This window comes from Lepidochelys kempii, chromosome 1 (assembly GCF_965140265.1).
Source record: "Lepidochelys kempii isolate rLepKem1 chromosome 1, rLepKem1.hap2, whole genome shotgun sequence".
Classification (NCBI taxonomy): domain Eukaryota; kingdom Metazoa; phylum Chordata; order Testudines; family Cheloniidae; genus Lepidochelys; species Lepidochelys kempii.
This window is the reverse complement of record NC_133256.1, coordinates 57,619,313-57,639,164: the sequence shown is the minus strand read 5'-3', so window position 1 is coordinate 57,639,164 and position 19,852 is coordinate 57,619,313. Positions and strand designations below refer to the sequence as shown.

Sequence of the window (19,852 nt, the reverse complement as noted above, 5' to 3'; positions counted from 1 at the left end):
CAAGCTTCTTAATTCAGCCTAAATCAATTTTATGTCTACATGACAGACTTCTGTAGGCCATGATATAGCAGTCGGGGTGCAAAGAGAGGTGACCCCTGACTGACATGCTTCTGCGAGAAGAAACCATTGGCATAGATGCAATTACACTGGCAAAACTGTACTGGCAGATCCGTACTTTTACAATTCTAGCTTGTTCTGTTCAGAGGGTGGACACACTAGAAAAAGCTATACAAGTACAGCTTTGCCAGTATAAGTTGCATCCATACTTGGAGCATTTTGCTGGTATAGTATACAAAGCATAGTGTAGACTCAGCCATAACCTTTGGGCAAATACTTCAAGCAGGTTCCACCCTCCTCCCAGAGATGACAAAGAAGGCCTTATCTACACTATAAATGCTTTGCTGGTATAGTTACACTGGTAGACACCCCCAGCATAGATGGAATGTATACAGACAGAACAAGTTTTTCTGCTGGCATAGTAACACCATCTCCCAAATGACATAAGCGATGCTAACAAAAGAGGGTCTCCACTGGGGCTTTTGCTGGCTTAACTATGTCAGCTAGGGTTGTGGTCCTCCCCCTTCCCCAACACACACACACGCACCCCTCGCCAAACACAGGTAAGCCAACAGAACTTTGTAACATAAATCTGGCCTTCTGGGGACATGTCCCAGGGTTCTTTGTGCTGCCATAAGCTAAGCTGATCTATGAATTCTTTCCCCAGTGAATTGTGGGAGAACTTGTCTATGCTTTCTGGGCACACCGGGTGGTGATGGGAGAAATTTTGGAAAGGCAGTGGAAGACTACCTGCACTCAAATTGAACTATCCTGCTATCATACAACAAACTGGCCATGACAGCCATTGAGTTGTGCTAACCTGAGCTTTAGCCTATATCCAACAGGCCAGCCAACTCGAGTTAAAAGTCATAATCAAGTTGAGTTTGTGCACGGTATTGGACAGGACTCAAGTTAGGGGCAATACTCTAGTTATAATCTGAGGTAACTATGCAGTGAAAAGTACTAGTAGCCAATCCAGCACTTTAAAAAAAAAAAAAAACACTAAGGAGCTCTCTCTAAATTTTCTCTGTCACTATCAATCTCTTTGGTATAAAATATTTGAAGAGTTTGCGAGTTAAGATGTGAGCACATGTAGACTTACTATGACCTTTACATCCAAGATAATTATCTTCACAATCCTATTCCATTTTATATATCTACTGAATACTGGTTGTCATGCAGATTAGACCAGGGGTTCTCAAACTTATTGCTCTGTGATCCCCTTTTGACAACAAAAATTACTACAAGACCTTAGGAGGGGGACCAAAGGCTAAGCCTGTCTGAGCCCCACCACCCCAGGCGGGGGAGCCAAAGCCCAAGGGCTTCAGCCTCAGGTGGGGGGCCTGTAACTTGAGCCCCGCCACCCAGGGCTGATGCCTGAGCCCCACCGTGGGGCTCGGCTTCGGCTTCAGCCCCGAGTATAGGGCTCAGGCTTCAGCCCCAGGCCCCAACAAACCCTGGTGATCCCATTAAAATGGGGTCACAACCCACTTTGGGGTCCTGACCCACAGTTTGAGAACCAGTGGATTAGACTAATATTTTCATAGAAGTCATGCAAGAAATACTTGAGACTCTTATTATTCATGTTACCCTTCCATGAGACTATTCTGTCTTCGTGCAGTTGTACAAGCCTTATGTTTAGCGTCAAGCATAAGGTAACCAACCACCAGATAGAAATATTAATGTTCATTGGCCAATGATATTGCTACACACTGATCTGCAAACAAAACAGACCTACCCAGTAATCGATTAGCTACTGGGCCAATGGGGCCCATGTCCAGGGGGCCCACAGAAAAATGGGCACCCTGCCTGGCGCTTGTGCCAGGGAGCAGGGTCAGGGGCTTGCCCCACCTGGCACTCCTGCCATGGGACTGCAGTCAGAAGGGGGAGGAGGGGCCCCCCCACTTGCTCTGGCCCAGGGCCCCACAAACTCTTAATCTGCCTCTGGACCTACTACTCAAACGCTACAACATACAAACAATCTATTACAAAGAATACATTAACGGAGAACTGACCCAAAAAGTTCATATGTAACATGGGTAAAAGAAAAGTAGAAACAGGTACAAAGGCAGGACAAAAAAAAAAAAAAGACATCCTTCCATGACAGATAAAATCCACTTGGATGGCTTTTTGAAGATCAGAAGTTATACTCATTTCATTATGAAGATTTTCAGAAAGATGTATATTTGCTATTTTGATAACTGTAGAAAAATACTGCTATACATCAAAGCTCTTCAGCTACTCAGTAACCAGGAGAGAGGACAATTTGTCAAACATCACAGAGCAACGCAGTGGCAATGTTGGGAAGAGAATCAGTTTTCTGGACTCCCAGTCCTGAGCCAAATCTGCAAAGCAATAGGTGCCTCTCTATAAATCAGAGATAGCTAAACTTACTGACCCCACAAGCCACATACGACAATCTTCAGAAGTTTGAGCGCCGAGGTGCACCTGCCGGGGCTCGGGGCTTCAGCCCAGATCCTGCTGAAGCCCCAAGCCCCAGCAGGTGAGCCAGGTGGGGCTGAAGCCCCGAGACACCTCCCGCTCTGCGGGGCAGAAGCCCCTGCCCCACCACCCTGCTGCAAGGCAGAGGTCCTGAGCTCCCACCAGCAGTCTGGTAGGTGAAGAATGGCGGGGAAGAGGGTGGGCTCCGCGAGCCGCACTTTAATGGTAAAGCCACATGAGCCACAGTTTTGCCACCCCTGCTATAGATGTTTTCAGGCATTGTTTTTGATTGACACCAATATTTATTAGCCTAATTTTCTCTAAGCCACTAAGTTTACTCAAAGATTTTCTGCATATAACCAGACAAATCCTGGATATCTAGAATTCTATTTTAACCCCTCTTTCTAGCCTACTAGAACAAAAGTCAATATCCTACCTCAGCATAGCCTGGTGCCAGCCAGAAAAAGTACAGGGAGCAGCTCCAAATAGAAACACTCAAACAACCTTTTTTGTCCTCTCTTAAGAGGTTGGAAGGGACACATTTGCAGATCACGAAATGAACAGAGAAGTTTTGTATGTTCCACTTTACAGGTATAAGCAGAAAGTAAACTGTTCAAACTTAAGCAACAATGTTGGGGCAGCGGTGGAGAGAACCAGCAGTATTTGCCCTTCTGAAATGTTTGCTAAAGAGAGGAATTCTTTACTAAAGCAGGTTTTGGATTTTTGTTACAGTTGTTGGGTTTTATTTAAGTCTCTCTCCCCTTGAGTAGGATTAGACTCTGGAAAGTTATCAGCCTTGGATTCAATAAATTTCCAGCAAATGAGCAGTGAATAAGTAGTGAGGAATATGAGTTTATTTTTCATTAAAGTTAAAAGAAAACCGTAGACAGTGCAGTTATAATACATACATAAATTGAGACATTTGTTATTGGTACATATAACCTCTCTGTCCACTCCTTAAGAATAACAAGCTGTTTCAAAATTTGACAGACCACAGAGGAGATTTTCAAAGCAATTCAAGGGATTCAGTAGTGATGTTTCAAAGTAGCAGCCGTGTTAGTCTGTATTTGCAAAAAAGAAAAGGAGTACTTGTGGCACCTTAGAGACTAACAAATTTATTTGAGCAGAAGCTTTCGTGAGCTACAGCTCACTCCATCCGATAAAGTGAGCTGTAGCTCACGAAAGCTTGTGGCACCTTAGAGACTAACAAATTTATTTGAGCATAAGCTTTCGTGAGCTACAGCTCACTTTATCGGATGGAGTGAGCTGTAGCTCACGAAAGCTTCTGCTCAAATAAATTAGTTAGTCTCTAACAAATAAAAAGAAGAAACAGTGACCTCCACATCACCCCTTTCCTCCTCCCATCTCTGCTTATGGCATCAACAAATACTTAAAGCACATTGAACAGAGGGACCGGTCACCGGCTGAAAGAAAATCCAGCCTGTGAACTATTACAGCTCATGGTGAGAGATATTTGGCTTTTAAGTTCATTTAGGTAGTAGCTTGTGTTTCTCTTTTCATTTCTTTTGTAACCAATTCTGACTTTTATACTTTATCCCTTGTAATCCTTAAAATCTATTTCTCTCTACATAAAAAAAACTTTATTTAAATTATTGTGTTTGGGAACCTCTACTTCAGATAAGGCTGGTACAGAATGTGTTGGAATGACAGACTTACTATGAGCTTACACTGTCCAGAAGAATACAGAGCAGAGCAAGACGCACATTTCTGGGGAATAAGGCTGGGACTGGGTATACGTGGGTGTTGCCGTGTAAGTAATGTATGTTTGGCTAGGCTAGTAGCACTCAATGCTGTGTAGCTGGGAGCAAGTTACATGCTGGAGGCTGTCTATTAGCAGGCCAGGTGTCCTGTTCTGGCAGCAAGCCAGTGTACGAGGCATCCCAGGCTAGAGACTTAAGGGGGCACTGATGTTCAATAGTCCAGATTGTACCCTGGGGAATGTCAGTGTTTTAATACTTTACAGCCCCAGTAACTTGACTTTCTGGCTCCATTTCTTTTCATTTCTATTTCTGTACTTAATGTACTTGCAAATTCTCTTTAGGGGAAGAGACTATCTTTTTAAGAGAAGACATTACATTTGATTCCATAATGAACTTAGAATAGGCAGACCTTCTGAACAGCATGAAAGCTTTGGTATAACCTCCAAATAATTCAAGAATTGAGCCTGTATTTTAATTGCAAGGCAATAAGTTAGTGTGGAAGATTGCATCTTGGTGGTCCAGTCAATGGGTTAACACACCACAGCTTCTTCAAGACTAAATTTTTTTGGCTAATTATCACTGAGCTAGATTTGTAAAATGTTTTATGGACAGGACCTTATACACTGATTTGTCAGATAAAAAAACCTAATGCATAGTGCATTTTTAATAGTAATTCTTTAAGAAGTACTGTGCATGAGTTTACATGCTTGATTAAAGGTGTTGCACAAGTTATTGTGTAAAAATGTCTTGATTTGTTTGAAAATTTTATGTGTGTACCTGCTATTAAATGGAACATATGTAGCGATATCACAAATTTTAAGAGATTCTGCAAAACTGCATATCATCAATTCAGTTAGATAACCAGTGCTATTAGAACAGGGTTTTTGGTCATCTCCTCCTCACACTCCCACCCAAATGGGCAAAAAACAGTAATGAAGAATTGAATAAAATAAAAACAAAGACAGGTTCACTTAACCTTTGGCTCAGTTTAAGAAAGCAAGAGCATTACTGCTGCCTTTTTAATTGGGGTGGAATAAGATGCCGCAACAAAAGTCCTGCTGAAGAGTACTACAAAGCAAATGGCAAGGGAACATGATTTACATGCTCTGTAGCTATCTAGCTCAACACACAAGACTAGGAAACAGGGAGCTGGAAGCCTCAATGCCGGAAGTCCATATCATAGTTCCATAACATTTTTGGGCTCTACAGCAGGTAAACTCTATAACACCAAACTTTTTAAGAAACAATGTCAGAACACCACTCAAGCCTACTAGTTTCAGTGTTCTAAGTGATTTTCAAGTTTGTGGTAAACTGTATTTCAGCCAGAAGGGCCACAAGCAAGCCAGACGCAGGCTGTTAGTTCAGGCACAGGAATGGTGTGAGGTGTTTCAGGGAGCATAGTCCCAGGGATAAGTGCTCTGCAAGACTTGGATATATGATAATGTGACCAGTAAAGAGTAACAACAGTTAGCATCTACACAGTAAGGAGTGCAACTGTACATCTGCTAAAGGAGTGCACTTCTACCCATGGAAATTATTGTGAACTTGTAGCTCAGATTACAGTGAACAGGAAATGTCAGTGCAATATCAAGAAGTCATTTGATACAGCCACTGCTTATACTAAATTCTAATTGTATTACTACTTCGTCCTATTCCACTCTCCACATATTTGCTGTATCCATCTGTTGTCTCCCATCAGATGCCAAGATTCTGAATTTTCTGGGGCAGTTCTGGGCCTGTTTATTATGGGTGTATAAACACCTAGAACAACAAGGCCTTGATGGGGCCTCCAAACACTAAAATATAAAATAAAGTGATACTTTCCCCTTTAAATATAAAGTGAGCATCTACTTTTACTACTCAAATTTTATGGCTCTAGTAGTAGTTCTCTTAGTGCTTGTCTACATGGGAAATTTTTTCTAGTTATACAGCTATAGTTAAACCATTGCAGTTATAGCAGTGAAACTGCCCATGTGGACACACTTACAAAACAAAAACACACTTACTCTGGGGTCCTACCCACTCCATTTATGCCACATTTCCAAAGTGACATAAGTTAATATGGAAAAAAGATACTCATACTGGAATAATATCTGTAAAACTACAGTGATTTAAATTTACACCCTACCTCATACTGGTATACCTTTCCATTAAAACAAGTACTCAAGCACAGGAAAGCTATCCATGCAACCTACAAATTTCAAAGCAAACAGACACTTTCATTAGTAGTTATAACATTTCTGTCCACGAATCTCTCTAGGATTTTATCAACATTAAAAAGGTACTTAAATACAATGGACTTAAGATCAGAAATTGTTCAGACAGTTGGTACAATGAATACTGACGAAAAGAGTGGCTGCCTGAAAGTTAAATGTCCTGAACAGATGCTGCATCTAAGTAGATCAAAATCTATGGGGTGCCAGTACTGTTATATATGAATATCCAGAGTTTATTAATTGGGGGAGGGGGGGGACTTCAGAGAGGGGCAAGCCCTGTCTTTATGTCTTGGCATATTAATTTATTTGCTTATTTAGGAGGAATGAGGGAATTTCTAGAAAGACAAAAACACAATAAATCACTGGAGAATGTTTTTTAGTGGAGATGTTTCACATAGTGCCTCAATGATTCTGTATCAGGTTAGCTTAGTTTGAAAGTGAAGAGATTTTTTTTCTGTTTGAAATAATGCTAGTAACAGACTCTGCAGGCCAAGTTCTGCCCTAAAATAAGCCTGGCAACCCCATTGTCTTTACTGGGATTGCACTGGCTTAAGGGGGTGAGGGGAGGATGGGAGGAGATTGGTCCTGCAAATTAAACTTAACAATTTTGTACATATATGAAACAAAACAGAATTCAGCTTGTACTTTGTACATCAGTTGGTTCTGCATTGTTAACAGAAGTAAAGTCTTACTGCTATCTCTAGTAAATAGTAAGAAAATCTGACTCCAAATACACAAGGAAATCTTAAAAGTTACTTTAAATGAGAACTAATTTTTTAAATTAAATTTTCTCTAACACATCACATGATTTGGAAAATGTGTTTATACATCCTTCCTAACCTTCAGTTCAGAAATTTGCCCTGTTTGCAACATACCATATGCATAGGCCTGAGCACTAGGATATCCTGGTTCATGACTAAGGCTTTTAGGTGCTACAATACTATAAATAATTATTCTTCATCCTTCCTTTGAAAAATTACACTGGATACAAAACAAGGCTATGCAGCATCATGCTCAATGTACATGAAGCTGGAAAACAGTTTATATTACATAGCTGTTGCTAATTACATTATTGGATCAGGTTACCTGTCAACTGACAATACACCATGTTTGTTTGGGCAGTAGTTGTAAGTGGGAAAGTGAAATACTGTATAACATTTAAAAAGTCTGAACATAGTAAAACTGCTGGTAACAGAATAAATAAAATATTTTCCCAACTCTTAACTAAACTATTTCCTCTTCCATAACACTCCTTTTTAATTTTATTACACAAGTGAGCAAAAGACTCATTGAATTCTGTGAAGTGGCAAAAGATCTTATTGTAATGATCACATTTATCAGATTTACTAAACAGTTCCTCAAGTAATGTCCATTTAAAAGGGCTAAACTCCCACAAAATACTACTACTGTACTGCCACCACCACTCTCGTGGTAAGCTGATGTTTGTCGGCTTGATTCCCATAGAGACTACTTTTGGGTTTAAAGATTACGTCCTATCTGTAGCTCCTTCACAGAATTCAGTGAGCGTTTCTGTCAGTTTAAGGCAGGGGTGGCCAACCTGAGCCTGAGAAAGAGCCAGAATTTACCAACGTACATTGCCAAAGAGCCACAGTAATACGTCAGCAGCCCCCACCGACCACCCAATCAGCTCCACCCCTCCCCCCGCTCCCAGCAACTCTGGGGGGGTAGGGGGAGGAGCGAGGGCATGGCAGGCTCAGGGGCGGGAAGGGAAGGAGTGGGGGCAGGGCCTGTGGCAGAGCCAGGGGTTGAGCAGTGAGCACCCTCCAGCACATTGGAAAGTTGGCGCCTGTAGCTCCGGCCCCAGAGTCGGTGCCACATATTAACTTCCGAAGAGACAAATGCGGCTCAGAAAAAAACAGGATAGACAAGACCTGAATTTCCAGTATATCAGACCTACGGCGGGGGGGGGGGGGGGAGAGGGAAGGGAGTCTTTCAAAAGCTTCATACATCTTAACACAGCACCACTTGCTCTGAAAAAAAAAAAAAGTTATTTGTAGATCTTATTACTTGCAATAAACCTAAGCACCACAGAGTTCAGTGTCCAGACACAAGCAGTTATCTTTGTCTAAGAAATAAAGATTGAGGAACCATCTCTGCTGCAGCAAGTTGAAGATATATCTAGACCTCCTACATATGGTAGTGGAATCAGCAAATCCTTTTCTGCATTAAACCCTGACTGATGCAAGTCTACAACATGATCTTTCAAATTAGAGAGCTTATTTCATGCAAATTAATAAAGAATCATTGCTGAAACAATGCAGAAGGGAGATCAAAATCAAATCAGAAATACATATATATATACACACACACACACATATTTAACAAGAGACATGGGTAGATTAAAGTAGCAAGTCAGTGTGACACAAAAGTCAAGTCAACTCAGAAAGAGCAAGCCTACAGAAAGTTACCTTTAGAACAATGTATTGGCATAGTTTTTTTTGACAACTAGTAACCTAGAAAGAGCTTAACAATTGACCATTCTCAGATAATGAATGACCATAATGTACTATGAGAAAGGTTGCAAACAAAAAAGTAACTAAGTTGCAGAGTTCAAACAAATTGGTTCTCTTCAAACCCTGGGAATTCAGCGCACCTTCCACAACAACGCTACATACAGTGGCCCCCTCTGGAACAAAAGCAGTTGAAGGGGACTTTTGCAAGGAAAACTGAGAAGAACTCAAGGAACACATTGTCCTGTTGGAAGGACAGATTTTTGCCCTTACTCCCATTGCAAAAATGTTGCATGCAAACCTGGTAATGCCCTCATGATCAATGAGGCCTGGACCACCCATGCAAAGAACATTTTCACCTGCAGTGGCTCCCCCTGCCCCCCACCACAAGCCCTCCAGCCATGTCTTTCCCTGGATCTATCTGGGGGGATGGGAGAGGTGTAAAAGTTATGATGCATTAGCTCTCTCAGAGAAATTATGAAGGGCCCAGGGGAAAATGACGGAAAAACATATTCCCTTGTTACCCACCCCACCCTAACCCATTCCAGCCACAGATGTTAAACTGTGTGAAGACCCTTCCCACAGAGTCGGGGGCAAGAAATAGGAGTGCCACTGAGCCCTGCTTTCCATACATAAGGACTAAGATCCTCCCCATGTGAGTCTCAGGCACATGATTTGATCCAGCAATGCATCTCTATCACTAGCCACCTGGCTGATGTCACTGTTTCCATTGTAGAATCTCAGGCTTTAGAAAGTTTCGATGAATAAAACAAGATTTCAGCTACAAAATAATATTCAAGCAAGTTTTTTCCGGGGGGAGGAAGCTCTCCTTAAGAGAGGATATGTAGAACTAAGACGTGTCTTACTAGGAAAGTACGAAACAAAAGTAATTACACCTTGTATCAGAAATTCCATGTCTAAACTACATATGTTCTCTTTAATATTATACCTATTTCTTTTGCAATTGTGTAAGCTTCTTCTGGTGTCTTTGCAACCAGTCCCTGTGGAACAGAAATACCAGCCTCTTGCAACAGTTCCATGCTCAGGTATTCATGCAGTGACAGGCTCCTTTGTTGTTGCTGTTGCACCTGAAACCCATGGCTATTGAATAGTCCTGGACCTCCAGCAAGTACCTAGGAAAATTAAAGAGAGTAATTTTCTTTCAAACAGGGTGTCCTCTATTTAACCACAAATTTTATGTTAAATGCATAAGAACTATGGAATTTGAAGAATGGATTTATGTGAGATGGTACATTCTGGTACAATAAGAAGGTTGCGCAATGCTAGATGCCATACCACTAGTAAATTTAACATGAAAGTAAGAGTCACTTCCAGTTTTCTTAAAGCAAAATCCTATGTGCTCAGTTTAACACTTGGCATTTTACATAAAAAGTGCAAAGATTGACAGAATTAGATACAGACAGCAAAATGTATGGTAAAAGCTAACTATTTATCTTTAAAACACTTCTGCATAACAGATATATAAATTAAGAGGCATAACCTGTGGTTAAAAAGCGGCATTGTACACCAGTTTCAGTAATTAAACGAATGGGTTGTACGGAGTTTGACCAATCTAGCAAAATGACTGTTGACAGGACTTAGCATTGCTGTCTTGGTCTCCAGACCGTCGTAAAAGCAGAAAAATCCAGATTTAACTTTCTCTATTAGACATTATCAGTACTTGATGTCAAGCGCCAACAATTAATCAGAGGGTTGCATAGAAGGCAAGCCAATATAAAAAATATTTAAGTCAAATAGAGAGAAAATATGCTCAAGACCGAAACCAGGACATTCCATTCAATGCAGTCACTTCTTCATGGAAACTGACACAGAATGAGTGCGCCAGGAGTTTCTGGATAGACACTAGCCAGAAACAAGAGGGCGAACGGAGCAAATGAGGGTGGAATTCTGACCTTACTACACAACCCTGACAACAGTGCAATGTGAACAAGACTATGAAAAGCTATTACTGGACACAATGCAGAGTAGTTTTTCCAAATTTTAAAGGTGGCATAAACCAAGAATGTGTGTTTATAACACAAAAGAGAACGATTTCCAACAATACCAGAAAAAGGCATTTTTGTTTTCTAAATTAAAGTGTAGAAGAGCACAGTGCTTAACTTTTTGCACATTATTTGTCCTATTGAAGTCAATGGGTTTAATTTATATACACATTTGCAAACCTGGAGCCAAAGGTATTTCACTGTTCAAGCTGACTGAAGTACAAGAAATGTTTAATTTTTAAGATTCTCTTAGTTTAGGCTAAGGTGTTAATAGCAACAGTGACATTTAAATACATTGATTTTTAACTGGACACTTATCTTTAAATATCCTGGAATTTGAGGAAATTCTTTTTATATTTCTGTGACGCATGGCTAGAAAGGGTTAAACATCCTGCAAAATAAATAACTGACAGAAGACATGTGGGGAGATAAGTTTGTGTTTTTGTGTATTTACGTATGTATGAAGTAGGGTAGACAATGTAATCAACAGTCCCTGTCTATGCTGTATTCTGATAATTCAGATGTCCAAAGAACATCCTATCATGTAAATGAATTGTAAACACGGGATATCTCCATATTCATCCTTCAAATTCATCCTAATTACCTTTTGTTCCCTGAGGAATTCCAACTTGTCAAAAAAGATGAAATTGTATAAAAGACCTTTGGGTCCTGATTCTGTCATCTCAGATCTGCTTACACTTCAACAGGGGAAGTTTGAGTCACAAGACTGAGGTCCCAGTTATGCTGGTACTCCCTAAATATGGTATTTGGACATTGGGCTATGACCTATGAACTAAATTCTAAAGGAACTCTTTGCAACTACAAAGCTCACCATCTCTGCTATGAATCTGAGCCTCAATGGATTGAACTCATGTCTGTATGTATACCGATCTTTTAACCATACTCTCTCTTGTTTTTTAATAAATTTTAGTTTAGTTAATAAGAATTGGCTGTAGTATGTATTTGGGTAAGATCTGAAACATTCATTAACCTGGGAGATAATATGTCCAATCCTTTGGGATTGGTAGAACCTTTTCTATGATGAAATAAGATTTACAAAAATATTCATCATATTTGACATGGGTACCTGGATGGAGGCCTGAGCTCGATCACTTTAAGGGAACTGTGTTGTTTGGACTTCTGAGTAACCAGTAAGGTAATAAAGAAGCTGTTTTATGCTGGGTTCATGAATCTAAGTATTGGAATATCTACCAGTTTTGGAGGGTTTGGCTGCCCCATTCTTTGCAGTTCACCCTAATTGAGTGACCATAGCTGGTGCCCACTGGGACCCTGGTCGCAATTTCAAACAGCCTAAAATAAGCAAACGAGAATTTGCCTGGGAAATTCGAACTTGACAAAGGAGAGCAAAGCCTATTTAAATCTCAGGAGGATCACTACTGCAAACCATACACGGATCAAACTGTGCACTCTTTACTTTGCTTCCTGTTCAAATGAAAGGTTTCAGAGTAGCAGCTGTGTTAGTCTGTATTCACAAAAAGAAAAGGATGTTAGTCTCTAAGGTACCACAAGTACTCCTTTTCTTTTTGTTCAAATGAAAGGTACTTGTTGCAGCAGCTGCTGTTTCTCAAACCGACCAGCAGTGCCCCTCAAAGACTCTGCAGTGTAATATGAGATAAGGAGTAACACCAGCCTTCCTCCATTTATGGCAGGGGGAAGCGCAGACACATCGAATCTGTTTGCCTCACAGAACCATAGAATATTAGGGTTGGAAGGGACCTCGGGAGGTCATCTAGTCCAAACCCCTGCTCAAAGCAGGACCAATCCCCAATTTTTGTCCCAAATCCCTAAATGGCCCCCTCAAGGTTTGAGCTCAGTACCCTGGGTTTAGCAGGCCAATGCTCAAACCACTGAGCTATGCCGCCCGCCCCCAGCCCGTGTTTTGGTTTGCATTAAATTCCCTGTAGTTATGCGAACGGAAGCAAGGAGAACAGGCTGAAAACAAACGTTCATGTGAGCCATCACCCGGGCACGAGCACAGCCCCCCACCCGGGGGGGGGTTGGCACCTACTGAAGCAACCAGCCCGCAGGACCTCAAGTGGCCAGTGTTACTACAGAGCTGGGGTCGGGGGGGCGGAGGGGGGGGGACACTGCCACAGCGATGGGGGCAGGCAGAAGCCAACCGTCACGGCGCGGTGGGAACGGCCAAGGGCCAGATGTCAACATCCCCCTCCCCCACCGCCGCCGCCCAGCCCGACACACGCACTCGGGTGCTCCCCGGGCAACCGAAGGGCCAGTCTCGGCCGCCTGCTCCCGGCCGCCCTGGGACACGCCGCCGCCCAGCTGCTCCCGCGTCCTGCTGACCCGAACCAGACACTGAGAAGCCCCGTCACGTTAACAGCCCCCCAGCCCCACCCCAAGCGCTGCCCCCGGCCTCCCCCCACCAGGCACCTCTGCCCCCCACCCCCGGGGCTGGCGGCCCGGACGCAGGCGGGGGCGGAATGTCACAGCCAGTGACCCCCCCCGCCCCTGCCCTGCCCTGCCCGGCCCGGCCCGGCCTCGCGCGCCCAGGCCGCGGGGGGTCACCTTGGCGACGGCACCGAACGACGCCCGGCAGCCGTTGTTCCTCAGCCCGGCCGACACCCGGCTGCAAATCATGGACGCCGCCATGACCAAACCTTGGCAGCTTCCCAGTCACCACGCACGCGCGCCGCCACCACTGCTGCTACCATAGAGCGTGGGAGGGTTAGAAAGGGCCTCGGCTCCGCCTCTCCTGAAAACAGCGGTCCCCGAGGGCAGCGCCCGGCTGGGGAACTCTATGGTCTCTGGACTCTCGGGGGGCCTCCGAGCCCAGCGCTGCCCTGCCCTGCCCTCTAGCGAGGGGAACCAGCAACTTCAGGAGCCCGCCCTGCTGGGATTGACTGGCCTGCAGGGGCCTCTTGTGAAGGGCCTCCTAGCCCCAGGCACGGTGGCTTCACCGGGGCCTGACCTGTGGCTCATTGAAGCCAATGAAAAGCGCCCCCGTGACTGCGGAGAGCAGCGGCTGTTGACACCCTCGAGGGCTGTGGGGGTGGGTGCAGACCCGCAAGTGACTCAGCGCTGCCTCCAGCCCCAGGGGCTGTGAAACAGCTCAGGCTCCAGGCGCAGTCCCTGCCCCAGTCAGGCTGCCCTCCCACTGGTAACCTGCCCGCCAGGATCCCCAGGGCTCAAACTGCTCAGGCCACCCATGCTGAGTGTGCCCAAAACCCCTGTTGTCCCTGGCTGATCGCAGGGCAAACAAGATGAGCCGAGGAGCTTGTGTTAACCAACCCCAGGGTTACAGCAAGAAACCTGTGGCTCGGTGTAGGGGGCCTGTAGTTCTGAAACTGGACACCCCCCTCCCCTTGGCCTGTTACACTACAGATTTCTGCAGCCATCACTACATCAATCAAGGGCTAGACAAAGTGTCCTCTCTGCCCAACATAGCTCTGCTGGCTAAAGTCCCTTGTGTAGATGTAGTTATACCTGAAAAACTGCTTTGACCAGTACAGCTTGTTTCTCTCGGGTAGGGTGGAATAACCAACAGCAGTAAAAACATAGTTTTGCTAGTATAAACTGCATCCACACTAGGAGTGCTTCGCCAGTGTAGTATACCAGTATTGCTATACCGATAAAGCTCTCCTAGTGTAGACATGGCCTATTATCATTATTATGATTCATTATTTATAAGATAACCTTAAGTGTGTGAGGATCTTTATTGAGGACTGCCTAACACACAAATTATACTGCTTTAACTACAGTGGAATAGTTAAAGCAGTGCAACACACACACAGGGCTTGTCTGCACTTACAGTGCTGCAGCGGTACAGCTGCAGCGCTTAGTGAAACCACTGCCCACACCAACAGGAGAGCTTCGCCCATCAGGATAGGTACTCCACCTCCTCAAGAGGCAGTAGCTATGTCAACAGGAGAAGGCTTCCTGTCGCTATCACACAGTCTACACCTGCGTGGGTTAGATCAGCATACCTACGTCGCTCAGGAATGTGGAAAATAAGTTGGTAGTGTATGCCAAGCCGCAGTGTGGATGCAGTTATACCAGTAAAGAGTTACTTTATAACAGTATAGCTATTCCTGTAAGAGAAGGAGAAAAAGCAGTAACAGTGTTCTTTTATACCAATATAATTGCATTCATACTAGGCATTGTACCAGTATAACTAATTTGGTAAAACATCACACCTCTTAATCTAAATATTATTATTATTTATTATTTGTATTACCGTAGTGCCTAGGAGTTCTGGTCATGGACTAGGCGGCCATAATGCTACATACCGTACAAACACAGAACAAAAAAATAGATGGTGCATTGTTACACCGACACAGAAACAATGGGTAGACCAGGCCTAAATGACACCATATGTTCAGTGTTCCAAGGAAATTACAGTCCCAATTTTTTTTTTTGTCCTCTGTGCAAGCTGTAAGGCCCATGTGTTTAAGCAGGCTTTAGCCTGAAACGTTATTACAAAAAACAACAGAGATCCCTTTGTTTATATATTTTTCTTGGAGGGGAGTTGAAATGCTTTATGAACACTGAGCGAAAATGTAAAATTGGTGGAGTTTGTTTTTTAAATATTATGCATATGCTAAAAGACTGCTCTGATTAATGCATGTTACAAATATTTCATTAATTCTGACTGACATCAAATGAAATAGGGGCAGTCACTATTGTGTTTAATTACAGAGAAAACAGCCTGATGTGGCACTAGGTCTCCACTAGCACTCAGATCAAGTTGTAACATCAATAATTATTTTTAGTCCCAGCATAATTTTTCCATTATTTCTATATAGTCTGAATTCAGTATATCACGTCAATAGCTAAATCGATACTGAAAGTCCCTTATTTCTATTTTTTTAAAATGATTTGTTTAACAACACCAGATTGCTCAACCCTGAACTTTGTACAATACACAAAAATAAAGTAAACCTCTGATTCGAGTTTACAATCTAGGCACTTGATCCTGCAAACACTTGTGTGTTTAACTTTATGCCTATGAGTAGTTCCATTGACATAGCTATGTAAAAGACAGAATGCACTGGGAAATTCAGAACTGAAAATAGTGTGCAAGTCAGTTGGAAGAAGCATTTTTCTTTTAAAAATGCACGGGGATCAGCTTGCTTCCATAAATTATGTATGTCAATGCTAGATCTAAACTGAAGGAAAACAGTATTGGAGCTGTAACTAACTGATGTGGTTAACAACTGAAAGTGCACAATAGTAAAACAACAGTATGAATTGTATTTTTTGCCAAAAACAAGTCTAGTGTGGATTAAAGCAGCTTTTGCTACAGCAACTACTTTAGGGGACACTGTGACTGTTGCTTAATTGTTTTGCTGCTGGCCCTTTACTGTACCTGATGTGCTGTCATTATCCATTAACATTTTGTTGAACTCAGTGGAATGCTAGGATGCACCTGGTACTTTCAGAAGCTCAAAGAATGGTTCTATAAGGATGTACTTGTTCCCGTGACACTAATGTGTTGCCAAAATTTTAGCAAGGGACCGTCAAAAATTTTCCACCTCAGTAATATATATGATATTTCTTTGGTAAAATACTCTTCTTCCGGGCAAAAACCTATTAGTTCCAGACTTTTTCCCTGACCAAAATCCATCAGTCCTTCCAAAGCTGCTCCTCCCATAATTATCAACCCTTCCACTATCACCCCTCTCTATGCACCATGCTTCCACATCACCAATCTCTTGTAAGTCACTCCCGATCTGGCATCTGTTCCTTAAAGCTTCAAGAAGTCTTATCTCAGAAGTGAAAGAGCAACTTATATAGGGAGGCTGTTGGATATGGCACCCCCTTATGGGGAGAGGTAAGGAATAAAATAAGGCTGTCAAGCGATTAATCACATGATTAATCACAAAGTTAAACAATAATAGAATAACATTTATTTAAATATTTTTGGATGTTTTCCACATTTTTAAATATATTGATTTCAATTATAACACAGAATGCAAAGTGTACAGTGCTTACTTTATATTTATTTTTATTACAAATATTTGCACTGGAAAAAACAAAAGAAATAGTATTTTTCAATTCACCTAATACAAGTACTGTAGTGCAATCTCTTTATCATGAAAGTTGAACTTACAAATGTAGAATTATGTACAAAAAATAATTGCAGTCAAAAATAAAACAATGTAAAACTTTAGAGCCTACAAGTCCACACAGTCCTATTTCTTGTTCAGCCAATTGCTCAGACAAACAGGTTTGTTTACATTTGCAGGAGATAATGCTGTCCGCTTTTTGTTCACAATGTCACCTGAAACTGAGAACAGATGTTCACATGGCACTAATGTAGCCAGCGTCGCAAGATATTTACATGCCAAATGTACTAAAGATACGTATGTCCCTTCATGCTTCAACCACCATTATATAAAAGTCATATAAAAGTGGTGAACACGGGGTACAGGATGTTAGATGGGGTACAGTGTGTCACATGGGGGCAGTACATGGAGAAAAGCAAAGGAGGAGTGAAAAGGTAGCCCTAAAACTAAGGATGAGGAGGAAAAAGCCAAGCCACAAGTCAAACAGAAGGAAAAAAAAGAAAAGAAAATGGAAATACAGAGAAGACAGAAGTACTGCACATTAACAGAGAGCCAGCTGAATATGAGATGGAATAAACCTCTTAACAGGCTCAGAGGTTCACATTTGCAAGAGAGAATAGCAGTACCTGAAGCATTATGTGCAGCATTATAGGACAGTGAAGTTCTGAAAATCCCAGTGGCCTGGCACCCAGCTGAACTCAGATATTCAGGTATCTTGGGAAAGCAGTACTAAAAACATATTTTCAAAGACCAAGCACCGCCCATATTCTGTTTCAATAATTCCCCTTTACTGAGCACACAAAAGTGGCTGGCCAAATCCTCTGTCAAGCACGCAGGGAAAGTCTTTGAAAATTCAATTACACGTGACTTGCCCAAGTTCATGTAGTAAGATAGCAGCAGAGCAGAAAATAAAACTCAGCAGTTCTATTTCCCAGCCCAAGCTCATTCTGACTATACAATTACAGCAAAGCATTCCTCTTTAACACTGTACAGCTGCAGTGGTAGTATCAGTCAACCTCTGCGAGCTCTCACCTGCATGTGCACATCATTATACTCTAGGAACAATCATCAAGTTTGACCACTTTGGGGGTCTGAGGACATCTTGATGCAAGGCAGTCCTGACAGTGTAACCAGAGGCAGAAATTCAAACTCCATCAGTAATACGAATGGATTATTCTGGTCCTTAGAAGAGGATAGGAGTTTGTGAGAGTCAATGAAGGTCATAGAAGTCAGTCTTTTTGCTTAACTGGGCCCTTTGTAAATTACGATATTAAAAGGAAGGAAAGGATTTTCTATAATAAGAAAGTATATGATGTAGGAATTCTCACATCTTTCTGATATGAAAAGGATTTGAAGAACTATTGTCTGAACTCTTAATATAAAACTAGGATTGTAGAGAATTACATAGAACATAAAATTGTAATAAAGCTAAAGGCAGGGCATAAGCAAAGGTAAAATAACTAGGCTAACTTTTGAAAAATTTCTTTTGCACTATTTGGAGACTCTTCAGCGTAAGTGATTCATACATTATTGGAATTCCCTCCAAGACCTTTTCCATTCACCTTATCCAGAACACCTTGTCCAGTTCTGGGAGAACACTTCATCAAGTTCTCTGGGATCCAAAACATTCAGTTTGACTCTGGATTTCATCATTCAGGTTCCTTTATTTGGCATACAGCAAAGCTACACTGAGTTGATCAGACTCAAGCATAGGGGGTGGTTACCGGGCATACCACACATCCAAAGTTAAACAAATCTCTTACTTTATATACATTTACATATTACATTGCATTTGTTATAGATTACACCACACATTTTTGGATTGGATTGGTTATTTGGCAGGAACCAATCCCTGTACAGCATGCTCTGTCCATGTGCTGTTCACATGGAGCCTGATCTTTACATGCCAGGATTTTTCTTGTCCATAGTCTCTAGCATCAAGGTGTTGCTGCTTATCTTAGCTAGCACAGACATCCTGACTCCAGCATAGTTTATCAAGCCCCTGTTTACAACTTAACCTTCCATCCCCCTTCCCAATTATGCCCACTAAGAAATGAGGCAAGTTGCTTATGTCAAGCCAGACCTATATAACTTCCACTATATCAGTAGAAGATGGACAGTCTTTTTCCTTATATTTTCTTGGTGCCCCCCATAATCTGAGCATTGGTTTCTCCATCAACACAAACTTCCAAAACATGGACAATTTTCAGACAGAAAGCTGCTTTACTATATACAGTACCCAGATGTACAGAAACCCTTGTCTCAACCTATGTATTATATAATTTTTTAACATTAGCTTTAATAATTTTTTTAAATCCATTTACCCTACAGACCAGCAATTTTACATGACCTGTCTCCTTGCTTTTCATCCATGAATCTCAAAAGCACTTTACAAAGGACAGCACTCTGATTATCCCCATTTTACAGATGGGGAAACTAAGGCACGGAACAGGGAAATGACTAAAACCTCTATCCACTACTACCAAGCGACAGACACAGCAATATAATAAAGACTGATTTATTTAATTTTACTTTTGTGGTTTTTGAAAGAGTTAGGGCAAAATGCGTTTTCCCATTGTTTTTTCCTTTATTATTGCAAAAAATTATAAATTTCATAAACTCTAAAGAATTATAGCAGGTAGCACAAATAGCTAATATTTCCTTCTCACCTTTTGTCATCCCACTCTGTCCCAGCCCCCACCAGGTTGTGATAATTGATGTATTCACTGTCTAAATTAGGGCCCACTCCTTTAAGGCCTGGCATAAGCACAAGGGGACCAAACTAATGGGGCATAAGCAACCTTAATATTGGAATTTTGTAAATACTGAGTTATGACTGTGTAAACAATGTTCTTTTCGCCTATATTTTTAATGTAATTCTGTAGTTTTTTTTAAAAA

The 19,852-nt window shown here is 42.0% G+C and overlaps 1 protein-coding gene across 1 annotated transcript in view; it reads right to left on the bottom strand.

The window, feature by feature from the left end:
- The window catches only part of SUCLA2 (succinate-CoA ligase ADP-forming subunit beta), a 41,041-nt gene extending 27,362 nt beyond the window's left edge, over positions 1 to 13,679 (bottom strand). The window contains exons 1-2 of the mRNA XM_073344238.1: positions 13,455 to 13,679; positions 9,857 to 10,040 (exon numbers count right to left, since the gene is read on the bottom strand). Of these exons, the coding sequence (XP_073200339.1) occupies positions 9,857 to 10,040; positions 13,455 to 13,538 (268 nt within the window). The 5' untranslated portion in view covers positions 13,539 to 13,679. The remainder of the gene's footprint in view (positions 1 to 9,856; positions 10,041 to 13,454) is intronic.
- Between the last annotated feature and the right edge of the window lie 6,173 nt (positions 13,680 to 19,852).